The sequence below is a fragment of the Canis lupus genome, chromosome 19 (assembly GCF_048164855.1).
Source record: "Canis lupus baileyi chromosome 19, mCanLup2.hap1, whole genome shotgun sequence".
NCBI lineage: Eukaryota > Metazoa > Chordata > Mammalia > Carnivora > Canidae > Canis > Canis lupus.
The window spans coordinates 45,287,516-45,315,470 of record NC_132856.1 but is presented as its reverse complement, the minus strand read 5'-3'; the positions used below and the strand labels follow the sequence as shown (position 1 = coordinate 45,315,470).

General features: G+C 45.3%; 1 protein-coding gene across 4 annotated transcripts in view; it reads right to left on the bottom strand.

Moving 5' to 3' along the window:
- The window catches only part of PBX4 (PBX homeobox 4), a 36,830-nt gene extending 8,959 nt beyond the window's left edge, over positions 1 to 27,871 (bottom strand). For 3 of the 4 annotated variants that reach the window (XM_072786570.1, XM_072786573.1, XM_072786571.1), the window contains exons 1-2: positions 27,705 to 27,871; positions 14,784 to 14,857 (exon numbers count right to left, since the gene is read on the bottom strand). In XM_072786570.1, coding sequence (XP_072642671.1) covers positions 14,784 to 14,857; positions 27,705 to 27,856 — 226 coding nt within the window. In that variant the 5' untranslated portion in view covers positions 27,857 to 27,871. Of the gene's footprint in view, positions 1 to 14,783; positions 14,858 to 24,306; positions 24,708 to 27,704 lie in introns of those variants that run through there. The other variant, XM_072786572.1, reaches the window with a different exon arrangement.
- Positions 27,872 to 27,955: the final 84 nt, after the last annotated feature.

The window sequence follows — 27,955 nt, the reverse complement described above, 5'->3', positions numbered from 1 at the left end:
GGTGGGGTGAGGAAGGAGGTGATGGTGTCCATCTAGATCTGACTTTGCAGAAAGTTTTGTTTTGTTTTGTTTTTTAAGATTTTATTTATTCATGAGGGAGAGAGAGAGAGAGAGAGAGAGAGAGAGAGAGAGGCAGAGACACAGGCAGAGGGAGAAGCAGGCTCCATGCAGGGAGCCCAACGTGGGACTCGATCCTGGATCTCCAGGATCACGCCCTGGGCTAAGGCGGCGCTAAACTGCTGATCCACCCAGGCTGCCCCAAGAAAGCCTAAGTGCTCCCCACAGGGAGCCTGCTTCTCCCTCTGCCTGTGTCTCTGCCTCTCTCTCTCTCTCTCTCTCTTTCTCAGGAATAAATAAACAAAAATCTTTATTTAAAAAAAAAAAATAGTGTTTTCTTGGGAACAGGCTCCTTTAATACTATCAGCTACTAACTGACTCCAGCACTCAAATAAAAAAGGAGTGGAGCCCTCTCAGAGATATTTACGTATGGCTTGTCCTTCACCTCTTCCTTGTATAAATGATGGACCTTTTCTGTCACAAATTTACTTGTGATAACTGAAGAAGCTAAAAAACTATCCTTGTAGGAATCTCCCTCGTGTGTGGGGCCTCTTGCCTCCTACCCCATCCCCCTGGGTCGCAGGCAGGCACTTTCTGGAAGAGCTGAGGGAGAGAGCTGTCTCTCCACCAGCTCCCCACGGCCTTCCACTGTGGAGAGCCAATTCTCTCACAACCTGCCTTGATCTCCAAGAGGCAGCGGATGTGAAACCTAGTTCCGGTGCTCTACCAGGACACCAGGACAGGGACTTGCAAGGCTAAACACATCCCCCATTTGGTCCTTGCAGACGCAAGCTCCTGGGGGCTCCTGGATGGGTCCTAAGTCTGCTCTAGAGTTAACCTGCACTGCCTAGTCTTGGTTCAGGCCCCTGTCCCCCTAATCTCTCCTCACCCAGAGTAGATAATGGACGCCCTCCTGTTCAAGTTCCACTGTTTTCTAATTCTATCAAATCTACCTCCCTTGAAATCAACTGACCATCCATCTTCTCCCTTAACACTATTCCTGGGTCCTGCTGTGTTGACCCCTCCCACGCCCTCCATGATCTGCAGAGGAAATCCCTCTCTCCATCCATCACGTACACCTGCAAATGGACTACCTTCAAACACTTGTTCATCATGCCAATCTTTTGTTCAAAGATGTCAATGACTCCCTGACTCCCACAGTTGAGACCTAGAATCTGACACCTGGCACTCAGGGACTTGCCTGACACCCTTCCAAACTCACGTATGTCTTTGTGAACCTTCCCTCTGCTGGGCCCTGTATGTGGCCCTTTGATGGCACAGCAGATACTCTACTCCTGCATAAGGTTTATTCTGCAGCTGTTCCCTGAGTGCCTATGGTCTGGGAGGGGGATCAGGAGTGGGCCAAGAGGGACACATGGGACCCATTCCCTCCCCAGAAAGGCCCCAGCATGCCCTGATGCCCAGGGCTGGAGAGGCTACCTCTTCACTTTCCATTATGGCTTCAGTTGAATCAGGGAAAGGAGTGGTCAGGGTTGAAACATGAGGCTTTAGTGAAGGCAGGTGTGTACACGCAGAGGTGTGGGCACATGTGAGGGTGAGTGTGTCTGTGTGTGCCCATATGTGCATCTGGGCTGCTGCAGGCATGTGACAGTCTTTCTTGTGCTATTTATCCAACAGCAAGCATCTATGGAGCCCATCACAAGCTGGACACCACACCAAGTGTTGGAGATTAAAAAAAAAAAAAAAAAAAAAACCCACCAAAAATACACTCAAATGAAAGTTTGAGAAATTACAGAGAAAATTCTCAAATTACAGAGAATACCCAAGTCTTTTCTCATATCTCATATCTCTCTACAGGTATGTAATGGTACAGCCATTTTTGGAGGCGAGTTTTGAAATGCTGATTAACAGTGAAAAAGTACGTATCCTTTATCTCCAAATTCCTGGTCTGAGAATTTGTCCTACAGGAACATTGACACCTACAGATGCCCTATTTATAGGACACACATTCCCTACACTGTCTGTAATTTTGAAAAACCGAAACCACCCAGATGTCCATGAATAAGGAGGCAATATGCCCGTCATACCCTAGGCCCTGTGGTGTTAGCCAGGCGTAGGTCTTGAGGTGCTGCTACGGTAAGCTACCACACCCTGTAAGCTTTATTAAGACTGGATGTCTTTTTTTTTTTTTTTTTACATTTTTACAAATGTCCTTAATTTGCAAAATTAATTTGCTTTTACTCCTTAATATAGGAGTAAAAGCAAAACTTAAAAAAAAAAAAGCGACCCCGTGCTAAGGTCACCACCAATTATAGCTGTGGACGTGGCTGTGCAGAGAGCACACGTTTGGATGTCACTTTACATGCTTGCAAAATGTGCCTTGCCCTCTCCCAACTGCCCTGCGTGTAGCTCTGTCTCTCCCTCAGCTCCGAGCGTCTGTCCTCCCAGGGCACCGAAACTGGCCTAATTATGGTCATTAGATACTCACTGCCATCAATTACAACAAGCTCATTTCCGGTAGGCTGTTCCAGAGCATCTCAGACGTGCTCCTGGGCACCCTCAAGGGCCCTCGCTGGCAACTGGGAGGCCTCAGGGACCAGGAGCTCAGCCCAGGGACACTGTCTGCTCAAGGCACTTAGAAGAGGAGGTACAATCTATAATAAAGCCCCCCAAGCCCCCACCCTGGGGCCAACTGCCAGATTTCCTTCTGTTCCCAATTTACTAAAGGTGACAGAGCACCTGATGAATCAAACAATGAAAGGAAACTGTGAATATCAATACATTATGTTTGTTTTTAAAAAAAATCATACAAAAAAATAAAAAATAAAAGAAATCATACAGAAATGTTATGGACTGAACTAAGTCCCCCTAGTTCACATGCTGCAGCCCTAATTCCAGTGGGACTGTATCTGGAGGGGGTGATGAAGACTGAATGAGGTTGTGAGGGCCTTCATCCTAGGACAGCGGCCTTCTAAGAAGAGGGAGAGCCTTTCCATTCCCCCAAAGTCGGGTGTGAGGGCAAGGCAAGAAGGGGGCTGTCTGCAAGCCTGGAGATGGCTCTCAGCAGGAGCTCAATAGGCTGGCACCTTGATCTCGGACTTCTACCCTCCAGAACTATGAGAAAACAAATTGTTGTTGAAGCTTCCTCAAGTAGATTAAGATAGGAGCATGATCCCAAGTTGCTTTATTTTTCTCTCCTTGATGGAACAAAGACATGGCTACTGGGGGAGACAGAAGGCTTGGACGGGAAGCCTCCTTCACCCTGACTTCCCCCATCCTGCATGCCTGTCCCTGTGCCCAATCAGGAGTGTTCCTATTTGGCAGCAGGACTGTGTCCCAGCTTCTTTCCGCCGAGGTGGGAGGCTGGGTACAGCCATCTGCAGGACCCATACCCACATGGGAGAAAATCTAACCCATGAGCTGAGCCCCCAGAAACCTCAGATGCCCCTAATTGGCCTGACCTCCTGGCTGCAAATGTGACCCCCTGCTGGCCACAGCTCACAGCTATGAATGGAGCTGCTCTGAGCACCCGAAGGGATGGGATGATCCACAACAGGCCTGACCTGGAGCCTGCCAGTGTGCAGAACTCAGCAAAACACTGACCTCCCTTTCTCCTTACTCCCCTCAGAAGCCTGCCCCCCTCACCCACACAGTGGAGTCTCCACCACCCACTGCCTGGATGGATGAAGCTGAGAGAACCCAACATAGAAAGATGCACTAAGGCCAAGTGAGAAGTGGCAACTGAACTGCTTTCTGAAGAGCTTTTTGACAACAGAAAGTCCAAGCCTGGTGTTGGGACCTCAGGGTTAGGGTTGTGAGCCCCAGAGTCTTGAGAACATGCTGAGCACCCACAGTCACCACTCATCTGGTCACACCAGTCCCCACATCCCCATACCCGCAGCACCAGTCTGGAAGTGACAGCATTAGTGTCTTTGCAGTCATGGGTGACAATAATCATTAGGAAGAAAAACCTGGGGACTTCCTGCTTCCAAAAACTTCTCCATGTTTTTTTTTATCCTTTGCTCGGTCTAAGTGTGGGGCACAAGCTAGGGCTTTGGGGTAATTAGTGGCTGCTGCTGCCCCCAGGGAGCAGTGGAGACCGGCGTCTCCTGCTGCTACATCTTGGCAGGAACAGGGCCTCTGGGGTGGACCCAGTGGGGTTCTCTGAGACCTGCACTGAGGTTAACGCTCCTGTCCTCATTCTCAGGCTCGAGTTCAGCTCCCACCGGCTCCAACTTCTCTTGCAGTCAAAGAAGCAAAGGTAATAAGGGAATTCTACAACCAATTCTGGCAAAATGCTAATCCCAGCAACCATGGTCATCTTTTGTGAGAGTGTTAGAGTGTTTCTTCCCTCACACAATGCCTCTGATATTGGAACATGGAAAGAGGTGGCATATGATGAATGATCTTCTGTACTTGGACCCAGTGACTCAAGAAAAAAAACCCAAATGACTCCAGCTATAGGGAAGGTCTCAATGGCTCATGGTTTCTTTCTGATTCTGTTGCATCCCCTAGGTGTCCCCTACGTCCTTCCCTCAGGGGGACACCAATGGAGCATGTACACGGGACCCAGGAGTCTTTTCTTTTCTTTTTTTTTAATTTTTATTTATTTATGATAGTCACACACACACAGAGAGAGAGAGAGAGGCAGAGACACAGGCAGAGGGAGAAGCAGGCTCCATGCACCGGGAGCCCGACGTGGGATTCGATCCCGGATCTCCAGGATCACGCCCTGGGCCAAAGGCAGGCGCCAAACCGCTGCGCCACTCAGGGATCCCGCCAGGAGTCTTTTCTTATCAGGGTAATTTCATCTGATAGGCCAGAGGTTTCCCAAACTAACTCCACACTCACCTGGGGAGCCAGGAAACTACGCACACCCCCTAAATGGTTGCAGAGATTAGAGAATCAGCATCTTCCTACCTGACATGGAAACTGGTTTGATCCAGTCTTGGTCAGTGGCAGTTGTTGTTAGTAATGGACAGTTTCTGAGCCTTAATTCCTGGGTACAGGAGCTGCTGCTGCTGTGAAAACCCCATCAAGCCACAGGCTGGGTGCCCCAGCAATGCCCCCAGCATCCCCACCTGCAGCCCATAGAAATTCTTCCCTCCCACAGCTTGGAATAGCTCTGCCAAACCTAACCTTCTGGAACTGCCATTCCTTACCCACTCTCCTGCTTCTGGTTCCAGAGGCAGAGTCCCTCCTATCAAGATATGTAAACTGTAAAGAACCCAAGAGTAACTCTTTTGTGCTCTGTGGGCCATGTGGTCTCTTGTCACTACTGCTCAGTCACTGTTCTAGCACTAAAACAGCTCCAAACAAGAATAAACAAATAAGCAGCTGTATTTCAATAAAACTTTACCAACGCTAGTCTGATGACTGACCCCTGCTCCAGAATATGCATGTCATGGAGCCTAACATGTATTTGAGGAAGAACCTGGATGCATGCAGGTCCAAGTAGGCTAATACCACTGTATTACTGCCTTCAAATGCTCCTTTCCTCTGGGCCCCCTCTTGATTCTTCTCCCTTCTTCTGTGGGTGCACTACTGAGGATTTTAGCTTGGCTAGGTCAGTTTGTATCTAGATCAGGGCTCTTTAAAACGTGGTGTCTGATTTGTCACCTGTCCATGGAGAGGCCAACACAGACACAAAGGGCTACATGCAGAAACTTTTATAGCAATGTGGTGGAGTAATTTTGTCTGTTGAATCTAATGAGACTTTTAGGCTTATTATTTTGTATGTCCACTTTACTTTCCCTTTTCTTTTCCCAGAACTTCATCCTGCTTGTATTTCACACTGGTACTGGGTGGTAGTGAGCCAAAACCCTTCTTAAGGCCAGAGCAGACTGAGCCTGGGTCACTGCCAGAAGCTTTGGCATGGCTCTGAGATGCCTCAGTCCCAGATCCAAGCTCTGGGGTCCCAGAAGAACAGTCCAGAAGTAACCCTCTAGGGGAGTAAACCCTATATTTGCAGGATTCCTGCCTCTCTGTGCATCATTACTGTCATCAGTGTTGGGGCAGAGATTGTGCTGTCCCCTGGAAAGACCCTGTGGAATTTTCCTGGGTCCTAAAGACAAGAAACTGAGGAAAAGCCCTGTGTGCAGTAAAAAGGCTCACTCTATGAGCTCCCATCAAGGGGATGGAGAGATGCTAAATGAGGACCAGAACAGCGTTTTAAAGAAGAGTGATCCATTTCCACAAGAAGACCCATTTACAGGGGAGGCAGGTCCCTCTAACTTTGAGAATGCCTAGCGACATAGTAAATGCGGCAGAAACACAGGCTGTGGGTGCCATGCTGGATTTTGGGAGTGAAGGAGTTCAGGCAAGTCTGCACAGAGGAGGAAGACCAGGTTCCCGGGCCCAGGAAGCCAAGGCAGTAGTATGGGAACAGGAGTGGGGTTTCTGAGCACCTGGGGCAGGTACCCAGAGTGGCCATGGATATGACAGGTTGGGAGAGGCCTAATGGATGCAGGGGCACCTGTTCATGCAGGAGGGTACTGGGTGGTGTGAGGAGGTGGCATGGAGGTGAGGGAGAGCAGGTCTGTGGGATGACCAGCAGGACGCCCTGGGAGCCTACACACTGAAAGAAGGTGAGAGGCAAGAGCAGGAGGTGGCCCGACTCTCCCAAGAGAACCCAAATGTGCCACATCCTTCAGAATCTGGCCCTGAGAAGCTCCCTGTCATCCTCCATTTCAGCTAACTCCCCACACCCACTCACTCCAATATGGCTTCTCTCTGGCCTGGAGCACCAAGCCATTCCTCCCTCTGAGACTCCTTCCCAGCAAGGAAGGGAAGATGTGCCATTAGGCAGGAAGAGAGGCACTTCTACCCACAGCCCCGAATCTGCACGTCTGTCTCTATTATCATTGTGTGAAACTGACCTGCTCATTAAAGACCATCACTGGTTGCTGTCATCACCCCAGCTCCTTGGAACACACCTGGCTTCACAGAATCATGTTCCAGAAATAGGAACTTCTGCTAAGAAACCTCTCCCCAAAGATCATCAGGCCATTTTATGGCTACCAGCCTCTCAAGGAAGACCACTGGGGCTTCCTTCTTCAACAAACTGCTCATGGAAGAGACCCAGAAAAAACCACACTCACCATAGAGAGACCTTAAGACAGGAGCTCATAAGGAAATCACGACCCAGCCTGACTCGTGTAAAGATGCATGACTGTCTAACTAAATGACCAGCAACCTGAAGCTAGCAGCATCTATGTATATATATGTATGTGCATAAATATATGAATCATGGCCCAGAGGATTTATTTTTGCATACAGGTGCTGTCAAACTGTCAGTGTAAATAATCAGTGTAAATGAAAATCTATCAGTGTAAATAATTTCAACCACCTAAAGGAGAAAAACTATCACTCAAAAGCTACAAAAAGAAAAAAAAATCAATTAAAACAATACCTACTAATGATCAAAATCATTAGCAAACCGGGGTGCCTGGCTGGCTCAGTCAGTGGAGCTTGCAACTCTTGATCTCAAGATTGTAAATTCCAGCCCCATGTTGGGTGAAGAGATCACTTAAAAATAAAATCTTTAAAACAAAACAAAACAAAACAAAACATGGATAGAAAGTAGACCATGGATAGAAAGAATCCTTCTTTTTTTTTTTTTAAGATTTTATTTATTTATCCACAAGAGACACACAGAGAGAGGCAGAGGCACAGGTAGAGGGAGAAGCAGGCTCCCCACAAGGAGCCAATGCAGGACTTGATCCCAGACCCCAGGATCACTCCCTGAGCCCAAGGTAGATGCTTGACCGCTGAGCCACCCAGGTGTCCTTAATTTATTTATTTATTTGAAGATTTTATTTATTTGAGAGAGAGCAAGAGAGAGAAAGAACACGAGTGAGGAAGGAGCAGAGGGAGATGAAGAAGGAGAAGCAGACTCTTCACTGAGCAGGGTTCACTCTCAGGACGCTGAGATCATGATCTGAGCTGAAGGCAGAAGCCTAACTGACTGAGCCACCCAGATGCCCCCAAGGGTCCTTTTATATTCTTGTTTCCCTGGAAATAAGAGTCCTGAGTTTTTATTTTTTATTTTTTTAAGATTTATTTATTTATTTATTTATTATTTATTTATTTGTGATAGACATAGAGAGAGAGAGAGAGAGAGAGAGAGAGAGAGAGAGAGAGAGAGGCAGGCAGAGACACAGGCAGAGGGAGAAGCAGGCTCCATCCCGGGAGCCCGACGTGGGACTCGATCCCGGGACTCCAGGATCATGCCCTGGGCCAAAGGCAGGCGCTAAACCGCTGAGCCACCCAGGGATTCCCAGTCCTGAGTTTTTAACTCTAAGTGAGGACACTTTTGAATACAGCCTGTTGGTCTTGAGAACTGCCTGCATTTACCTGTGAGGCAATGTCCCCTAGGTCAGTCCATTTAAGCAGCACTCTAGATAAATCCTCATTGTAAGAAACAGAACATTCTCAGTCCTATAGAGCCTTATTGAGACCATTCCTAACAAACACTCATCTGAAATCATGGCTACTATGCACACTAGATATTCATCAAACTGAGGGAGAATAACATTGTGCAAATTCCCATAATTTCTAATTAATCCTTAATTAGCCTAAGTGCTGAAAGTGCTCAACCAAATATGCAAATTATTTTTCATTTCAGTATACTTACACACAGTTTGGTAATAAACTACTTTATGAAGTAAAAATGATACGCGGTTTGTTTAGGTTTATTTTCCTTGCACGTAACAACAAGGCAAAAGGAAAAGACAGCAAAACACTGTAATGAAAAACACAGCCAGGTAAAAGATCTAGAAAATTAGTCCATGCTCTCCTATAAGGCTCTGAGAACAGTTAATAGCAATAGCTAAAAAAACAACACTTATAGGTGATTTCTGTCTACGTTAGACAATTTCATTTCTCATCCAAAGAAATTCTCTAATTTCAACTGAACACATACCACATGTGAGCCATGGGGAAAGACCTAGAAGCTTCCAGAGCTGGGTGCCATTGTCCAAAGTGTGACCTTTATTTTGCCAAATCCCACACAGGTGACTAGCCTGGTAATATATACATCAACCATGTCCTACCCAATTTTCCAGGCTGGGAATCAATCTTTTAGATCAGCCAATGTCCTAATCACCCTAAAAGGTATTATTCCAGGAACTGATGTTAAGTTCTAAGTGACAAGACAAAGGAACATTTTTCTGTCAAAAAAAAAAAAAAAAAAAAAGGTCACTTTCATGCCATGACCAAGTTCACTGATATATACCATGAGCGCTTGGCTCATGGTCCACACTGTGGACACACCTGCGCTTTGGGCGGCTGGCATTCAAGGTTGGGAATCAGAAAACAAACCAGAAAAAAAAGTACAGGATCATTTTAGTCAATGGCCAAACTGTAGGAAAAAACCTGAACGGGGTAATAGATTCTGCAAGAAAGTGCTGCTTTACAAGAATCTGTGTACATACTAAGGCCTTAAAGTTCCTAGCTCACTCTTTATTGGAGGTATATACTTACAACCAAAAGCCCTCAGTTCTTGAGCTTTTTAAAAGGTTTTATTATTATTTTTTTAAAGATTTTATTTATTTATTTATGAAAGACACAGAGAGAGGCAGAGACATAGGCAGAGGGAGAAGCAGGCTCCCTGCAGGGAGCCCGAGGTGGGACTTGATCCCAGGACTCCAGGACCACGACCTGAACCAAAGGCAGACACTCAACCGCTGAGCCACCCAGGCATCCCAGATTTTTATTAGTTTTAAGGAATCTCTACACCCTATGTGGGGCTCAAACCTACAACCCTGAGATCAAGAGTGGAATGTTCCACTGACTAAGCCAGCCAGGTGCCCTGAGCTATTTCTATAACAGCTTTACTGAGATATAATTCATGTGACATACAACCCACCCATTTAAAGTGAATAATTCAGTGCTTTTCAGTACATTCATAAGGTTGTACAGCCACCACCACTACCTAACATTTTCACCACCCCCAAAAGAAACTCTGTCCTCGTTAGCTGTCACTCCCTGTTCCCTTGCCCCTCAGCCTCTGGCAGCCACTAATCTTTATCTGTCTATTCTGGACACTTCATATAAATAGAATCATAGAATATGTGGTCTTTTGTGTTTGGCTTCTCTCACTCCATAAAGTTTCTTTTTTTTTTTTTCTCCATGAGTTTCCAAGGTCCATCCCCGTTATAGTGTGTGTCAGTGTGTTGTTCCTTTTCATGGCTGAGTAATACTCCACTGTACGGGTGGACCACATTTTGGTTTCTTCAGTCATCATGGACATTGGGTTTCTTTCCTAATACCTGATTTATATATTTATATATATAAATATATATATATATATAAATATATATATATATATAATTATCTATCTATCCAATAAAACTTTCCCACTGTTCTAGACTTACGCTAATGAAAGCCACCAGCCACAAGTGGCTACTAAGCACTTGAAATGTGACTAGTGTGGCTAAAGGATGCCTTCTTTAATTATAATTAATTTAAATATAAAAGTAAATGGTAAGAGGTGGCATATGGGAAGGACCACAGCTCTAGTCTACAGTTGCACAGGAGAGACAGGCTGATCAGACTCCGAGCCTTGGGGTGCTAGCTCAGTCAGTGGAGCATGTGACTCTTGATCTCGGGGCTATAAGTTCAGGCCCCAGGTTGGGTAGGGAGCCCACTTAAAATATAAATTAATCAATCGATCAATCACAATTGATAATGGCCTAAAGGCTAATTAATTGTTGGGATAAGCCCAACCATAAGGCTGGACCTACCGATCATGAATTTGCAATTGCAACAGACCCAACTAGCTGATGAGGAAGGAAAACAAAGGTAAAAAAGCTGCTGGATTACTCAAGCCTGACAGCTCCTAGCCAGGCAATGAGCAGTATGGTCAGAAAATAACAAGGTGTTCCCTTATGTTATCCATTATTTACATTTACTCCTCTGAAAGGCAGCCATCTGTGCTGGCCCAAGAACAAGGCTAGCCAAGCCAGGTCTCTAGGACTTCTGATTCCTCAAGAGACAGAAAGCACAGGACTGATCAAACCAGGTATAGATGTGAGCTTGAGACCAGCACAGGGGACAGTGACAGTGCAGAGAAGACAAAGCAGGTCCTTCTGAGTCAACTGCCCAAACACCGGGTGGCTTTTCAGGGCACTTCCTATGTACACCAGGTCTAAGCTGCCTGCTCATCCACAATCCAAGATCCAATGTTTTTACAGAAGCTGGCACTCAGTTCATTTGGAGGCAAACCCTGACCCAACCAGTGTGTAAGAATGTTCCTGTTCTGGTGCTAAATGTCACCTTTGGAATGCAGGCTCTGTCTCTGAAGTCATCAACACGACATGCCTAAAATCCAAACAATTCTCAATTCCTGTAATGCATCTAGCCCCAAGGGTTTCAAGAAAGGGATTGGGCCAGTATTTTGTCCTCCCAGCCAAATTAAAAACTCTCCAAAAGTGGTTTGTTTTCTTAGGACAGCTCTTCTAGACACCAAGAACAGCTGTTTCAAGGGAAGGATTCAGGGGGAAGGGTTCACTCCTAGGGGGTCCTTGGCCTTCAGAGACCTCTGCAGGCAGGGATGCCCAAGACACCCCTGACCTGGAAGATATGCCAGCATCCCTCCCATAGGCCAGAGGAGACAGTAGAAGGCAGTGAGGAAGTGAGATAGTGCTTCCAGGTATGTCTGCCAACACAGGGTTTACACACAGGATGGCTTTCTTTTCAGGATGATATGAACAATAGCCTTGTGTTCTAAGTCAGGCCCCAGACAATCATTCTGAACCTCATAAAATGAACAGGATGAAAAAGATTTCAATTAATAGGTATCAGTCACCAGGAACAGTTCTTCATTAACAAAAACCTAAGGTACATGGCACTGTGTGCCAGGTACCAGGACAGTCCTAGAACACAGCACATCCTAGACTCTGAGCTCACTGGAGGGGACAGGTAAAGGCCCAGAGCCATCATGAATGCAGTGAGGGCACTGGATACAGAAACAGCACTTGGGCTGGTGGATGTAGGCTGTGAGGCAGGGAGGGTTCCCTTTCTGAGCCAGGACAGGGTGTGGAAGGCAGCACGCAGCTTGGCTGTGGGCTACTGAGGTGCTCCTGCTCTCTCCAGAGGTTCAATCTGCTTATCTATAAAACAAGAGTAAAGTAAGAGGCTGCTAGAAGGGTGGGGCAATAATGCCAGGAAGCTCTGAGCTGCCTGACTGCAACCCCTGCTCCAACAATGCCCACTGGACTTTAAATGTTCTACACAGGTTTTGGTCTTTACCCTAAAGGCCTGTTGCAGACTTTAGCCAGAGGGGAATGTGAGGAATGTGGGTTAAATCAAGAAGCAGATATGCTTTGTTCCTGCATGAGGAGTCCCCGCATAGAGTCAGTCTCTCAGGATCATCAATAAGGTGGTGACCCATTGGATCAGGACCCTGAATAGTTTTCTATGGGCTAATACTGGATCATTCCCATCACAAGATTGGGAGAAGCTGAAGCAGAACTGAGATCTTGTTTACTTTCCTGCCACTCACATGTTGGATCCACAGCACTCCCACAGCTGTACTTCCTATTGATGAGAAAAGACACTTGGCCACAATGAACTTGACAACTCAGCCAGCCCATGTGGAGCCCAGCTTATGGCAATTGCAGATGGCCTACACTTTTCAAGGCTGAGCAATGCTGCCCCATTCCTGTGCTACCACGCCCCAAAACGCATTATGCAGTCCAACATTTGAGCCAGTTGGTAGAAAGGAAATCTGATTTTCTAAAGAATGCCCAGATCTGATGTGTGTGCGTTTTGCTCTGAGCCCCATGACTTCCTTGGGATTTAGCCTGGGGCAATTCAGAAGCCCCAAGCATGGCCTTTGCAGCCTGGAGGGATGGGACAGATGACAGCATGGGTTTAAATGGATACCGTAGCTTGTCCTGGTGGCAGTAAGTATCAATCCTTTCTTATTCTCCTCAAACTGATGAGTTTGAAGGTGATGGACAGTTGTACTCATTTTTACATATACAGAATCAGATGAAGCAAAAAAGATGTGCCCAGACTGCACACCCATAGCTCTCAAGAAAGGCTCTAGGAAAAAGGTCATCAAGAACTATAGCTTTCGGGATCCCTGGGTGGCTCAGCGGTTTAGCACCTGCCTTTGGCCCAGGGCGCAATCCTGGAGTCCCGGGATTGAGTCCCACATCGGGCTCCCGGCATGAAGCCTGCTTCTCCCTCCTCCTGTGTCTCTGCCTCTCTCTCTCATTATGTCCATCATAAATAAATAAATCTTTAAAAAAAAAAAAAAAAGGACTATAGCTTTCTGAGACAATGGTTGCTTATATTACTCTTTTTAAAAAATTATTATTATTAGAGAGAGAGACAGAGAGGGAGGGGCAGAGGGAGAGGGAAAAAGTCTTAAGCAGGCTCCATACCCAGTGCAGTGCCCAACATGGGGCTAGATCTCACTATAGGGAGACCATGACCTGAGCCAAAATCAAGAGTAGGATGCTTAACCAACTGAGCTACCCAAATGCCCCTTAAAGATTGTTTTTATGGATCCCTGGGTGACTCAGCCGTTTAGCTCCTGCCTGCGGCCCAGGGTGTGATCCTGGAGTCCCGGGATTGAGTCCCCCATCGGGCTCCCTGCATGGAGCCTGCTTCTCCTTCTGCCTATGTCTCTGCCTCTCTCTCTCTCTCTGTGTGTCTCTCATGAATAAATATATAAAAATCTTAAAAAATAAAAAATAATAAAATAAAAAGTTAAACAAGCAACCTATGAGAACAAATGTAGACCACTCAAACTATAATGACTTGGTAAGCCAAGTAGAATAAAAGCTTCTTGGTTACAAAGTGCACTCACAGGTAAAAGAACCAGGAATGAAATACAACCCAGGCTGGCTTTTATGAAAAAGGAAAGTGATGGTAAAGGCAACAGATACAATGTTGGCTGCTACCTGGGTTGGAAACAACACCATGGAGATCCATCATGAAGTGTTTCTTTGAAGTAACATGGGTCCCCACAAATCTCGGTCCCACCAAATGACTGAGCGGATCCCAACCAAAGTGTGAAAGTCACAGATGATGAAGAAAGACTGAGGAACCGTCACAGATCAGAGGAGACTAAGGAAACAGGGATGACTAAATGCACTGTGGGAGGCTGGACCAGAAAAAGGGCATTAGGGCAGAGACTGGGGAAATCTGAATAAAGCCTGTTGTTCAGCTTTATAAAGAGCACTGTACTAAGGTCAGTGTCCTGGTTTTGATCATTGCTCTGTGGTTCTGAAGGTGTTGACATGAGAGGAAGCTGGGAGAAGGGTACAGGAGAACAAGCTGTACTATTTTTCGAATTTTCTGCATATCTAAAATTGATTCAAAATAGTTTTTTTTTTTTTTTTTTTTTTTTTTAACAAAAGGATTTGCAGTGACAGAACCTTCCATGGGGATTACTCTGGATACTTAAAACAAATAAAACAAAATCGTCATCATTCTACTTTTCTAATTCTATCATCTTTTCCTTTTCCAAAACAACTGAATGCCACAGTGCCTCTTAGGTCTTGCTTAAGAACAATGCAGCTGCTTGTTACTCACTGGCAACAGTATTTCTCCAGTTACAAACTGCAAAATAAATGGATGTGATACACCAGAAAATGGCACTGACAAGACAGAAAGGAAGAATCTTAACCATCCGCTGCCAGAGAGAAATGTGACAGGCAAGATGGCCCATGACACACATCTGAGTCACGACCAGAGGTGCATCATTGTCATGGTACTGGAGCCATAAAAAATGTCTCTCAACAGCCTACCTGTCTTTTCCTTGATCTCACAGAGCACACTGAAGAGAGCCGGCTTCATCCGATGGCAATTCAGAGCATGCTTTCTGAAAGAGAAGCAATAGAAGAGGCTGTTGAAAAAGAGAAGTTATCCTATCCACAAGAGTAAAGACCCTTCATATTACCTCTGCCAGTTCTTTTTTTTTTTTTTTTTAAGATTTTATTTATTTGAGAGAGAGAAAGCATGAGTAGTGGGAAGAGAGAAAAGCAGACTCTCCACCAAGCAGGGAGCCCAATGTGGGGCCCCATCCCAGGACCCTGGGATCATGACCCAAGCTGAAGGCAGATGCTTAACAGACTGATCTACCCAGGCACCCTGCCTCTGCCAGTTCAGTTGAAAGTCGCTCTTCTTGGGGATCCCTGGGTGGCTCAGCGTTTTAGCATCCAGGGCGTGATCCTGGGTTCCCAGAATCGGGTCCCGCATTGAGCCCCTGCATGGAGCCTGCTTGTGTCTCTGTCTCTGTCTCTGTCTCTGTCTCTGTCTCTCTCCGTCTCTCATGAATAAATAAATAAAATCTTTAAAACAAAAAGTCGCTCTTCTGAAGTTACAGTACAGAAGCATGTCATACAAATTCCATTTTGCAAAATTCAAGGAGCAATATACAAATACTCAAAACATTTGCCTTTATACGTAGAATTTTATTTTTATTTTTAAAGATTTATTTATTTATTCATGAGAGACATAGAAAGAGAGTCAGAGACATAGGTAGAGGGAGAAGCAGACTCCCCTGCAGGAAGCCCAATGTGAGACTTAATCCCGGGATCCGGGATCATGTCCTGAGCAGAAAGCAGATGCTCAACCACTGAGCCACCCTACATGTAGAATTTTAAACAATGCAAATTTAAATAATGCACGTAAGTCATCAAGAGCTATGAACTTTCAAGGTCTGTGTTCACACTATTGCCCTGTAGCAGCACTTTGATGCATAAGCAGAAACCCCAGCCATCCTACCCCAGTGTCATGAGACATTAATTTAGTAGCTGTTTACTGAACGGCCACCATGTGCCATATATCATTCTAGTGTCACAGGTACAGACAGATAAGGTGCCTACCCATGTGGTAGTTAAGACAGAGGGAGTGAGAGACACCAAACACAAACACAAACACAAGACAACCATGAGCCATGGCAGGTGCTTTGTGGCAACAAACCAGAGTGATGGCTAGGTTTATTAGAGTTTGCATGTGTCTGATGTGACATCAAACCTGAGACTGGAATAACAAGGTAAAGTCAGGCAGGAAAAGACAAGCTGAAGAGAGTAATAATTTAGGTAGAGGAAATAGCCAGTGCAAAGGCAAAGTGAGAATACACTTGGCTTTTTTTTTTTTTTAAGATTTTATTTATTCATTCATGAGAGGCACAGAGAGAAAGGCAGAGACACAGGCAGAGGGAGAAGCAGGCTCCTGGCACAGAGCCGGATGCGGGACTTGATCCAGGACCCCGGGATCATGACCTGAGCCAAAGGCAGATGTTCAACCACTGAGTCACCCAGGCATCCCAACACACTTGGCTTTTTAAGAGCCCAGGATGTGTAAAGGGTGAGGGAGAGAGCCATGAGGTAAAGTTAGACAAGGGGCCACCTAGAAGAGACTTGGCAGTCAGGGGAATTACTCTGGCTTTTGTTTGCCTGTGATGAGAACAGTGGTCTGCAGAAGAATGGCTCCCCAAGATGTCCATGTACTGATCCTCAGAGCAAGTTCCAAGGGAAAAAAGAACTCTGTGGATGTGACTAAGGTTAAGGACCCTGAGTTGGGGAGATCATCCTGGATTACTTAGATGGGCCCAATCTAATCACACAAGTCCTTAAAAGTGGACAACTTCTTCTAGCTATGGTCAGAGAGAGATGGTGACATGGAGACACTATGCTGTTGGCCCTGAAGATGGAGGAAGAAAGGACAAGCCAAGGAATGCAGTTGGCGTCAACAAGCTGGAAATGGACTCTTCCTCTATTGCCTACAGGAGAAAGGCAGCCCTTTGAAAACCTTGATGTTAGCCCAGAGAGACTCATGTTGTACTTATAACCTACAGAAATGGAAGACAATAAATAAATGTGTGCTTTTTAAAGCTGCTATTATTTGTTACAGTGGCAACAGAAAACCATTACAGGGAGCAATGGAAATTTTACAGAGTAGTTATCACATGACATAAATTAGATTTTTTTATTAGTGTTGATTTTTTGAGATGTAATTCATATACCATAAAATTCACTCTTAAAAGCACACATACAATTCAGTGGCTATGAGGGTTCCAATTGCTCCATATCCTCACCAACACTTGCTATTGTCTTTTTCATTATAGCCACACAGCGGGTGTTGAGATAGTAGCTCATTGTGGTTTTGGTTTTCATTTCTCTAAAGACTAATGATACTGAACATTTTTTCATGTGTTTATCAGTCATTCTTCTTTTCTGGGGAAATGTCTATTCAAATACTTAAATACTTTGCTCATTCTTCAATGGGGTTGTCTTTTTATTGTTGAATTGTAAGAGTTCTTTATATATTCTGGATACTAGCTAGACTCTTATCAAATACATGACTTGCAAATCTCTTCTCCCATTATGTGAGTTGTTTTTACTTTCTTGATAGTGTCCTTTGAAGCACTGAAGTTTTTCTTTTTTTTTTTTTTTAAAGAGTTTATTTATTTATGAGAGAGAGAGAGAGAGAGAGAGAGAGAGGCAGAGACACAGGTAGAGGGAGAATCAGGCTCCATGCAGGGAGCCTGACGTGGGACTCGATCCCGGGTCTCTGGGATCACACCCTGGGCTGAAGGCGGCACTAAACCACTGAGCCACCTGGGCTGCCCAAGTTTTTCATTTTAATAAAATCCAATTTATCTATTCTTTGTTTTGGTGCTTGTGCTTTAGGCATCATATCTAAAAACCCATTGCTTAATTCAAGGTTACGAAGATTTATGCCTGTGTTTCCTTCTAAGAGTATTACAGGATTAGATCTTACACTTAGGTATTTGATCTATTTGAGTTACTTTTGTATATGATGTTAGTTAAGGGTTCAAAGTCATTCTTTTGCATGTGCAGATCCAGTTTTTCCAGACCATTTGTTGAAGGGACTATTCCTTCCCCACTGAATGGTTTTGGCACCCTTGTAGAAAATCAATTGATCATATATATGTGAGTTCATTTCTGCATTTTCAACTCTATTCCATTGATCTATTTACTTATCTTTAAGTGAATTGCATTTTATTTTTTATTTTAAAGATTTATTCACCTATTCATGAGAGAGAGAGAGAGAGAGAGAGAGGGGCAGAGACACAGGCAGAGGGAGAAGCAGTCTTCTCATAGGGAGCCCGATGTGGGACTTGATCCAGGATCCAAGGATCATGCCCTGAGCCAAAGGCAGATGCTCAACCACTGAGACACCCAGGTATCCTTATTTATTTATTTTTAAAGATTTTATTTATTTATTCATGAGAGATACAGAGAGGCAGAGACATAGGCAGAGGGGGAAGCAGGCTCCCTGCAGGGAACCCGATGCAGGACTCCATCCCAGGATCCTGGGATCATGCCCTGAGCCAAAGGCAGACGCTAAACCACTGACCCACCCAGGAGCCCCTTGAATTGCCTTTTTTTTTTTTTTTTTTTTTTAGTTGCATTTTTAAAAGATCACTGTGGCTGCTCTGAGACCAAAATGGAAGGCAAGGGGTGGAACCAGGAACACAGTCTGGAGGCTACTATAGCTGGAATGGTCCAGAAATGCTGCTGGCTTAGTTTAGAGTTATGGAAGTAGACAAAAAGTAGATACATCTTGGGGCACCTGGCTGGCCCAGTCAGTAGAATATGCGACTTGACCTTGACATCCTAAATTTGAGTCCCATATTGGGCGTGATGCCTACTTAATGAAAAAAGGAAAAAAAGGTAGATAGATCTTTTACTTCTGTGATGGAATCAACAGGACCTCCTGATAATGTGGTGTGAGATTTTGGGGACAGAGGAGATTCAAGAATAACTACTAGTTTTAGGCCTGAGCAACCCAATGAAAGGAGATATCATTAACTACTATAGGGGTGACTGGAGGGCAGCAGGTTTAGGGAAGAAGGGTCTGGAAAACAGAGCTGTGTTTTGATCAGGTTAACTTGAGATACCTATGAGCTATCCAAAAGGAGGTATGAGGTAGGTAGCCAAGCACATGGACATGGACTCAAGGTTGGAGATAAGCAGTAAAAAGATGGGGAGTCTTGGGCATAGAGATGGCACTTTAGGTCACAAGACTTGAGGAAATCACCACAAGAGAGTATACATAGAGAGAGGTCCAGGCCCCAGGCCCATGGACTTATAGAAGTCAAGAAAAGCCTACAGAAGAGACTGGGACTGAACTGCCACTGAGGAGAAACCAAGAAAAGAGTTTCAAGGAGAGAAGAGCAATCTGTGAGAAATGCTTCTTAGAGGCTAAGCAAGAGAAGAACCCAGAAGAGACCATGGAATTAGCAACATGGAGGTCACTAGTGACTCAGCAGAGGGAGGAGAAGGGTGGGATAGAATGAGTGGAGGAGGGTAAGTGGAAGCAGCCAACCACAAACTCTTTGATCATAAAGGAGAGTAAAGAAATGCAGGAGGTGCTAAAATAAAAGGTGTTTATTTTTTTATTTTTTAAAGATCTTATTTATTTATTCATGATAGACACAGAGAGAAAGAGAAAGAAAGAGAGAGAAAGAGAGAGAAGGGCAGAAACACAGACAGAGGGAGAAGCAGGCGCATACCAGGAGCCCGACATGGGACTCAATCCCAGGACCCCAGGATCATGCCCTGGTCCAAAGGCAGGCGCTAAACCACTGAGCCACCCAGGGATCCCCCAATAAAAGATGTTTAATCATGTTTTTTATTTATTTACCATGCTGCTCTAATGTTCATAAGAATTATTACTTAATTTCTGCTAGACAGCTGGAGCATTATGGACCTTCTTTCCTGCCTCACAGTCATGTTATATACAGCAAAGTCTTCCCCTCTTCCTCCCTTCCTCCTTTTCCTTTCCTTAAGTAGACTCCAGGCCCAGCGTGTAGCCCAATATGGGGGTTGAACTCACAACCCTGAGATCAAGACCTGAGCTGAGATCAAGAGTCAGACGCTTAACCAACTAAGCCACCCAGGCAAGTGTAAGACTCTGATGGGTGGCTTGCCCCATTCTGGAGTCCTTACTCCTTTTTTTTTTTTTTTTTTTTTTGGAGTCCTTACTCCTTCCCCTGTTCCCTTTAAAGCATTTACTATGACTGGTCTGGGCATGAGGAAGGCCTCAACTTACTGGTTTCAGAAACTCTAGGCCCGTACCATACTTGGCACACTAGCTGAGCAAAGACTCGTTGAACTGAAGAAGAGGTAGAAGCTAGAGATGTCAAAATGGCAGAGAATAGAAACAAAAAGTTTGAAGGCAGAGTTCTGATGTCTCCAGACTTAAACTTGGACAAATAGAGAAGTCAAAAATTGGGGTGAAAACCGCTGGGTTGCACCATCAAAGAAGGTAGCAGAAGCCAAGAGAATCACAGAGGTCTGTTGGGAGCCCCTCGTCTTGGTCTCTTTCTAAAGCCGAGGACACAGTGGGCACTCATCCACTCTAGGAATGAGGAAAAGTGTTAAGGGGTTTAATAGTGCTGCATGAGAAGAGAGAAGTAAGATCAAAAAGGATAATGGCCAAAGGACACTAGAATTGGGCAGGAGGGGGTTATGGAAAAAAAGGGAAAACTGCTTTAGTTTGAAAGAACAGGAGCCCTCAAACCCCTGGAGGGCTCAATCTGAAAGACAGGTTATAAATGAGTGTCTCAAGACATTTCTGAAGAATAGATGGTAGACAGGAGGTAATGACTATTGAGCTTTCTTTGGACCAGGACCAATACCTTAGAAAGGTTTGAATACTTTGAGAAGTACTTATACAAGGAACAGAATAAACTTTATGCTCACTCCTTGCTTGGCAAGGAATTCAAGGCCATGCTCCATTAGACAGCAGCTAAGGCAAGCAGTCACCCCATCTGAGTTCCCCTTTGAAAGCTGTGCCCTCCACTGTGCCTGATGGAGCCCCATTGCATGTCTTCATGCCCCCTGCCTTCCATGCACACATGCTTGCCCCAGCCAAGACTGTGGTGCCTTCTTTTTCTGCCTGGGCAAAGCTTTGCGTCCAGATGCATGGTCATCTCTTTGGGGCATGCTCGTGTCCCCCCGCCTCATTTAGCTAGATTCTAGGGTCTTAGCATCCACACTCATCTTGCTGCTAGGTGGCCTCCCTCAATCTTGACTAATTCCTTGTTTGGCTAATTCCTTGTCACACTTTCTCTGCCCACCCCCCTAACCATCCCCCCCCCCCCCCCCCACTACCATAGCACTCTCCTATGTCTGCTGATCCTGAAACCGTGAGCTTTCGGGAATCATTGCTGCATCCCCGGGCCTGGCACAAAACGAAGTTTTACTGAGTAAATGAGATTAAATCTGTAAGAATGAAACTTTAAAAACATCTTTAGCTTTATCCCAACTGTCCAGTTTCTCATAGCGCCTATAATCACCTTCTAGCTCCTATGAGCACGAAGTGATGTCATAGTCTAGTAAACCAGGTGTGGGGGTGGTGGCAATCTCTGGGAAAATCAGGGAAGGTGGCAGGTCAGCACCAGCGTTTCAGAGAACAGAGTCAAATCTCTGTCCAACCACTTCCTAGTTGTCTGACTTCAGGCAAGTTCTTACTCAGGTCCAGCTCTTCATCTAGAAACTATGGGAAGAACCATCCACTTTCTAGGGCTATTGGGAAATTTAAATGAAGGAAAGCATTATTGTTTTCATTATTTTTAAAAAGTTTTATTTATTTACTTGACAGAGAGAGAGAGCAAGCGAGCCAAGCAAGGAGCATAGCAGAGGGAGAGGGAGAAGCAGACTCCCCTGCTGAGCAGGGAGCCTAATGGGGGGCTTGATCCCAGGATCCTGAGATCATGACCTGAGCCAAAGGCAGACACTTAACCAACTCCCTGTGTCCCCATTGTTTTCATTATCATCAACCACTGTGTCGACAGAGGCACTCAGTAACTGTCACTAAAATGAAAGAGGGGTACTTACTTATTTGTGAAACTTTTCTAAAACACTGCATGTTGCTTTACTTAATAAAACTACTTCAAAAGGGATTTTGCTGTGACCCTAGCTAGATTTTAGATAGCTTTAGGAAACTGTATTAAAACCAACAAAATCCAACTCTTAGGAAAAACATTCCAAAGACCACAAGACTTTCCCTTTGGCACTAGACCAAGCCAAGCTAAGCTAAGCATGTTAACCCTAAGAGCAAAGCTAAAACCTATAAGTAGGCTAAGAACAGAGCGGTGGCACTAAGTTGACTGGGATCTAACAAACCTTTCTAAGGATGACGAAAAGAAAAAATTTAACTTTAATTCTACTTCCTAGGTTTGGACTAGTAGACCTTATCTTGCTAATACTATCTAGCTTTGGGGAAATTCCAAACCATAAATTCCTCCTCTGACTCCCCACATACTTTGAATAGGCATGCTGAAAGCTGAATGCTCACTGACATGCATTCCAGAACTGAAGTCCTAAATATGGGGACACAGACTTTTAGAAAAGTGGCACACCATTCAGTTGACAGTTTATGCCTTGCTACTTGAGTAAGTTCTAAGGATAGTCAAAGCCAGATCATCTCCCTTTAATAATTAGAATTTAGTCTGTATTACAGGCAATGTTAATCTGCAGAAATACTGGAGGAATTAAGTCAGTCATGTAAATTTCTACTCCTAGAAAGTATCTAACATGTTTCACATGTAAAAATCAAGTTAAAAAAGAAATTCAAAGAAATTTTTTCTTCCTAAGAAAAGCTATGACCGCCCTTTGTCATACCTATTATGCTGCCTAAAAGTGAACTTCTATTTTTTTTTTAAGATTCTATTTATTTATTCATGACAGAGAGAGAGAGAGAGAGAGAGGCAGAGACACAGGCAGAGGGAGAAGCAGGCTCCATGCAGGGAGCCCGACATGGGACTCAATCCCGGGTCCCCAGGATCAGGCCCTGGGCTGAAGGCAGTGTTAAACCACTGGGCCACCGGGGCTCCCCCTAAAAGTGAACTTCTAAATATAATCTTTTTAGTTTCAAGTATACCACCCCATATACCACACTGCTTGCTCCTAAACAGTTATGACAGTAATTATTATCCATCATCCCTTTATTCACTATATATAAAGGGTTTTTTCCTTAAAACCTATTCCCATTCCCTAGCAGTCATTTTCTATTGCATTCAAGTTATATAAACACAATGTTAGGCTGTGGTTTCATAGACACTATAAAGGAAATATAGAAACAACCTTGAAACTTCCACAATCTGATTTTTTTAGATTAAAAATGTAAACAGGGGATCCCTGGGTGGCTCAGCGGTTTAGCACCTGCCTTTGGCCCAGGGCGTGATCCTGGAGACCCAGGATCAAGTCCCATGTCGGGCTCCCTGCATGGAGCCTGCTTGTGTCTCTGCCTCTCTGCCTCTCTCTCTCTCTCTCTCTGTGTGTGTGTCTATCATGAATAAATAAATAAATAAAATAAAAAAATAAAAATGTAAACAGACCCTGAAACAACAGGGTCTTGTGGCCTCAAGCCAAGATTTTCATTAAGAGAAAAAAAAAATCAACGATTTTTTGAATTTTATTTTTTCATTTATAATTTTCTTCCTAAATTAAGTAAGCAAAACAATGCTAATAAGTGACCCTTGTGATTAACTTAAAACCTATTATGACTGCAAACACAACTCAGGCTTCAAGAAGATAAGTTTCATTTGTCAGATTAACCAACTACTAGGTGAACTGACTCATGAAAATTTAAATAAAAGGGATGCTATTATCTCCACTTTTGAGAGCCTGATGTCTCTAAGTGTGGTTTAGGATCATCAGCATTGGCACCTTTGGGAGCCTGTTAGAAATGTGGATTCTTGGGCCCCATTAGGCCCCACCGGGACCTGCTACATCAGAACTTGCATTGCAATAAGATTCCCGCAGAAATTTGCTGCATGTCCAGCCAGAGAACTGCTCTAAAGCACCACTGTCCAGTATTTTCTACAATTATGGAAATGTTCTCTATCTGTGCTAATATGGTAGCCACTAGTCACATGTGGCTACTGAGCACTTGACATGTAGCTAGTGCAACTGAGGAACTGAGTATTTAATTTTAACTCATTTTAACTTAAAAAGACATATAGTGGAGCACCTGGGTGGCTCAGTTGGTTAAGAATCTGCCTTCAGCTCAGGTCATGATCCCAGAGTCCTGGGATCAAGCCCCACATCGGAATCCCTGCTCAGCAGGGAGTCTGCCTCTCCCTCTCCCTCTGTCTTTCCTCTCCTTCATGCTCTCCCTCACTGTCATTCTCAAATAAATTAAAAAAAAAATTTTTTTAAAGAAAAGACATACAGTGAGTGGTTACCAAATTGAACTGTACAACTCTGTAGTGAATCAGTGTGTACCTGTAAGCAAAGGGTGACCACTACAGTGAAATCTGCCAATCCAGCAACACGCAGCACAACTCACCTGTCATTCCAACATGCAGAACAACTTGAAGAAAGACAAGTCTTTTTCAGCTGCTCTCCCAGAACATCAGGTGTGGAGTATGGATCTCCAGATAACACTGTTACCATTCTACTTCCTTTCTCTACCAGGTTTCCAAAATCTACCCCTCAGTTCTAGAGTTCTCATACTAATTTCTTAGAAATATTACTACTGGACAAAAAATGAGTCTACCAGCCTTTGTTGAGAGGCAGCTTCCAGGCTGTGGGGCATTTGAAGCTGAGGATCTCCAAGGGGGTGGGAAGTGAGGGAGGGCCCAGAGCTTACAACAGATTTTTATGACTCATACATTCATTAAGAACCCTGGGAGAAGGGAAGAACTTTGAGCCTGACAGTTTTGACAGAGGAGTCCTCAACCCTAGTCTAATAACCCTCCTAAGCCTCTCATAAAGGTAGCCAAAGCAGATGAAATGAATTATGCAGAAACTGTAAAATGTTGTAAAATTTATTATTATAAAAAAACAAGGCTATGCATGATAGAGCAAAATACTCAGACAATCCTTGGCAAATGAGATAAAATTTCCTGCCTGACTTGTCTCATACAAGAAATGGATGAGCTCATCATCAGGGAATGGTTCCAAATCAGAAAATGCAGAACTGTACCTTCTCCAGGAAGAGCTTAGGGTATAGCTGAAGGTCAGAAGATCATTCAAGAAGACTGCTTATCCCTCACATAGGAAGTCTTCAGCTGACTTGGGCTGAATCTAAACTAAAGTGAAATATTCCAAAGTCCCTTACAGTCCACTGTGTAGCCCAAAGGAAGAACAATATACAGTTCACTATTCCAAGACTATCATGACAAAATGAATCATGCACAAGCACTTGGAGATGCCTTCCAAATAATGCAGAAAGGTGTAAGTAAGAATTCTGGTTTAAGGAGAATAGGTGTGCTTTCCCTCTTTAAGCACGCTTACGGTGACAAAATAGTTTGAAAGGGCCTTGAATGTGAGATGAAAAATTCTTTCTTGCTAGACAGTTAAGCTGAACTGACTCCAGGGCTATGAAGGGGTCAGGGTGCACCAAGAAAGGGCAGGGGCAGAAAGACTTGCAAAAGCCTCACCCAGTCGGTTGATCAGGACAGACACAATCTGCTCCCCCTCCCAGGTTGATAATCTACCAGGCTGCAAAGTTTTACTATGAGGAAAAGACCCACCCAAGCTATCTGCCTGGAGTGGAGTAAGTGATCCACCTGAGGACTAAAGACTGTTGTCTGAACTTGGGTGGCTTTTAGAGCTATATCCAAAGAAGGGGGGCAGATCTGAAGCTTCTAAGTCTCAAAATAAAAGCCCCCGGGGCCTTTCTACCTCAAAAAGAAACCAGGAACCAGCTACCTAATAACCACGTTGTCATGCATGTATAATGCTCCACTATTCAATGTCCTAGCCTTAAAAGAAAAAGAAAAAGCTGTCTTCAAGAATAGCAAGGAAGAGGTCACTGACTGCACACCATTCTAAAGTCTATCTAGGGGAGTACTGGATTGCTGTAAGAAGAAGAGTGCACCTTGGGGTTGTAATGGGGTGACAGATGCTTGAGGAAGGCCACACCTGAGCAGAGCTAACTCCTTAAGCAGCTCCCTACCTAGAACAGAAAGAACTTGGGAGCTCCATAAACACCCAAAGCACTGTCTCTGTGATTCCTGGGTGTGAAGAGCCCATTTCCATCTCCCCAGCTCCTCCTAATCCTTCCAGAATCTGAAGTGCCACAAACTTTACTACATGATAGGTGCCAGGCATTGTGCATAGTCCTGGGAATACAAAGGAAAATAAGACAAAGCCCCTGCTCTCAGACAAGTCTAGCAGACAGGGTATCACACAGGGCACCCCCTCTCTAGGCCCATCTCTTTTTTCCCCTGGTGCCAGGAATCACCTCTAGTCAGCACACACTTATTATGATAACTATTTATAAATTAGTCTCCCACGCACCCCACTTTTCAATGATGTCTGAGAGGGCAGAGAACATCTTAGCCAACTTGGTTTCTCTAGCACCTAGCACAGTGCTCCAAAACGTAGAATGAACATAGTAAGGGAGGAGGATAATAATACTCTTAACTTTCCAGAAAGAGTCTATGAAACTGCAGAAAGTGGACAATCCACAAGAAGCAAAGGAAAGTGAGAAGAACAAATGCATGCTGAATCCATCTTTTCTTTGCCTCCTCCTTCCTGTGGCTGCTGTTCACTTGGCTTTGACATAACCCCTCCTCACTAGAGGGCTCTAGCGACTGCACCAGACCCTAGTCCCAGCCCCAGGGACCATCCTTCACACCCAAATAGGCCCCATCCTCCAAAAGGACTTTGGTCCTTTCCTATTTTCCAATAATTTGAGCAGGCCCCCAACACAATGGGTTGCCTTGTGAAGCCGATTCTACTGTTCCTGGCTGGCTGACAAGTGGTGGGTGGAAGCAAGTAGGACAGGTCGTCTTAAAACTGCTATGGTTTTTCCCAGAGCAATTGAAATAAAATCCAAACTCCTTCCTAAGACTTGTGGGTCCTGTGTGGTCTGGTGCCAACCCCTCCCCAAACTGAACTTGGGATTTTAAGTCTCTGGCTCTGCTTTCTCTTCCAGCTCTTTCCCGCTCCCGGGGGCCCGAAAGCGCCGTGTCCTCAACACCTGACTTCCCATAGCATGCCATCCCTTTTCTCAGAGCTTTTCTCACAATGTATACTTGGTTTTTGCTACTTTCTCTCCCTCACTACTAGGAGTCTGAGAGAAGGGACTGTGTCAGCAACCCAGCTGGGTGTCCCACACAGTATCTAATACATATTTGCTGAGTTAATAAAAAGGCGGCCCTCCATCCCCACCCAGCAGCTCCTCCACTAACCTTTTTTCCTGATGGTTCCCACACCAAGTCACCCCCATCTCCTCATCCGTAAGTCCCACTGCCCACAACTCACTCTCCATCATCTCTCTCAAAACTTCCCACCTCAGAAGTCTCACTAATGCATCCATTTAGCTGTCCATCCTTCACAAATCCCATCTCTCAGCCCTTACACCTTCCTTCTTTCCTCTTAACCCTTACATTTCATAAGCCTCAAACTGCCTTTCACCATATACCTCCCCATCCACAAACTCCCCTTAAACCCATCCCTCTCACCCCAGGATGGGCCCCTAAAACCCATCACCCGCTGCTTAGCCCCATAAGCCTTTCAATCTGTCGCAGTTTAACCTCATAAATCCCTTCGGCCTCAGAACCCGGCCCCCCTCAGCTTCCCCGAGCCCCCACATCTCCCCTCTCACGCTCTCACCCTGCACCCTCCTCACCCCTCAGCCTCCAGTCAACTTGGCCTTGGCCCCTGGGCCCGCCCCCTTCTCTGCCGCCACTCTGGGTGGCCCCGGCCCCCGCCCCCGTCGAGCCCGCGCAGCACCTGGCCTGCGCCTCCTCCAGGCTCTGGTCGGTGATGGCCATGATCTGCTGCAGGACCTCGCCTGTGTCGGGGCCCGGCGGGGGCCCGGGCGGCGGGCGGCGCGGGGCCGGGGGAGGCGGCGCGGGGCGCTGCGGGCGCGGAGGGGACTCCATGGGCGGCGGGGCCGGGCCGGCGCTGACACGGTGCCGCCGGGCCTGGAGCGCTCACAGGTCGCCGCAGCCAACCACCGCCCCCCGCGCGCTGTGCGCGCG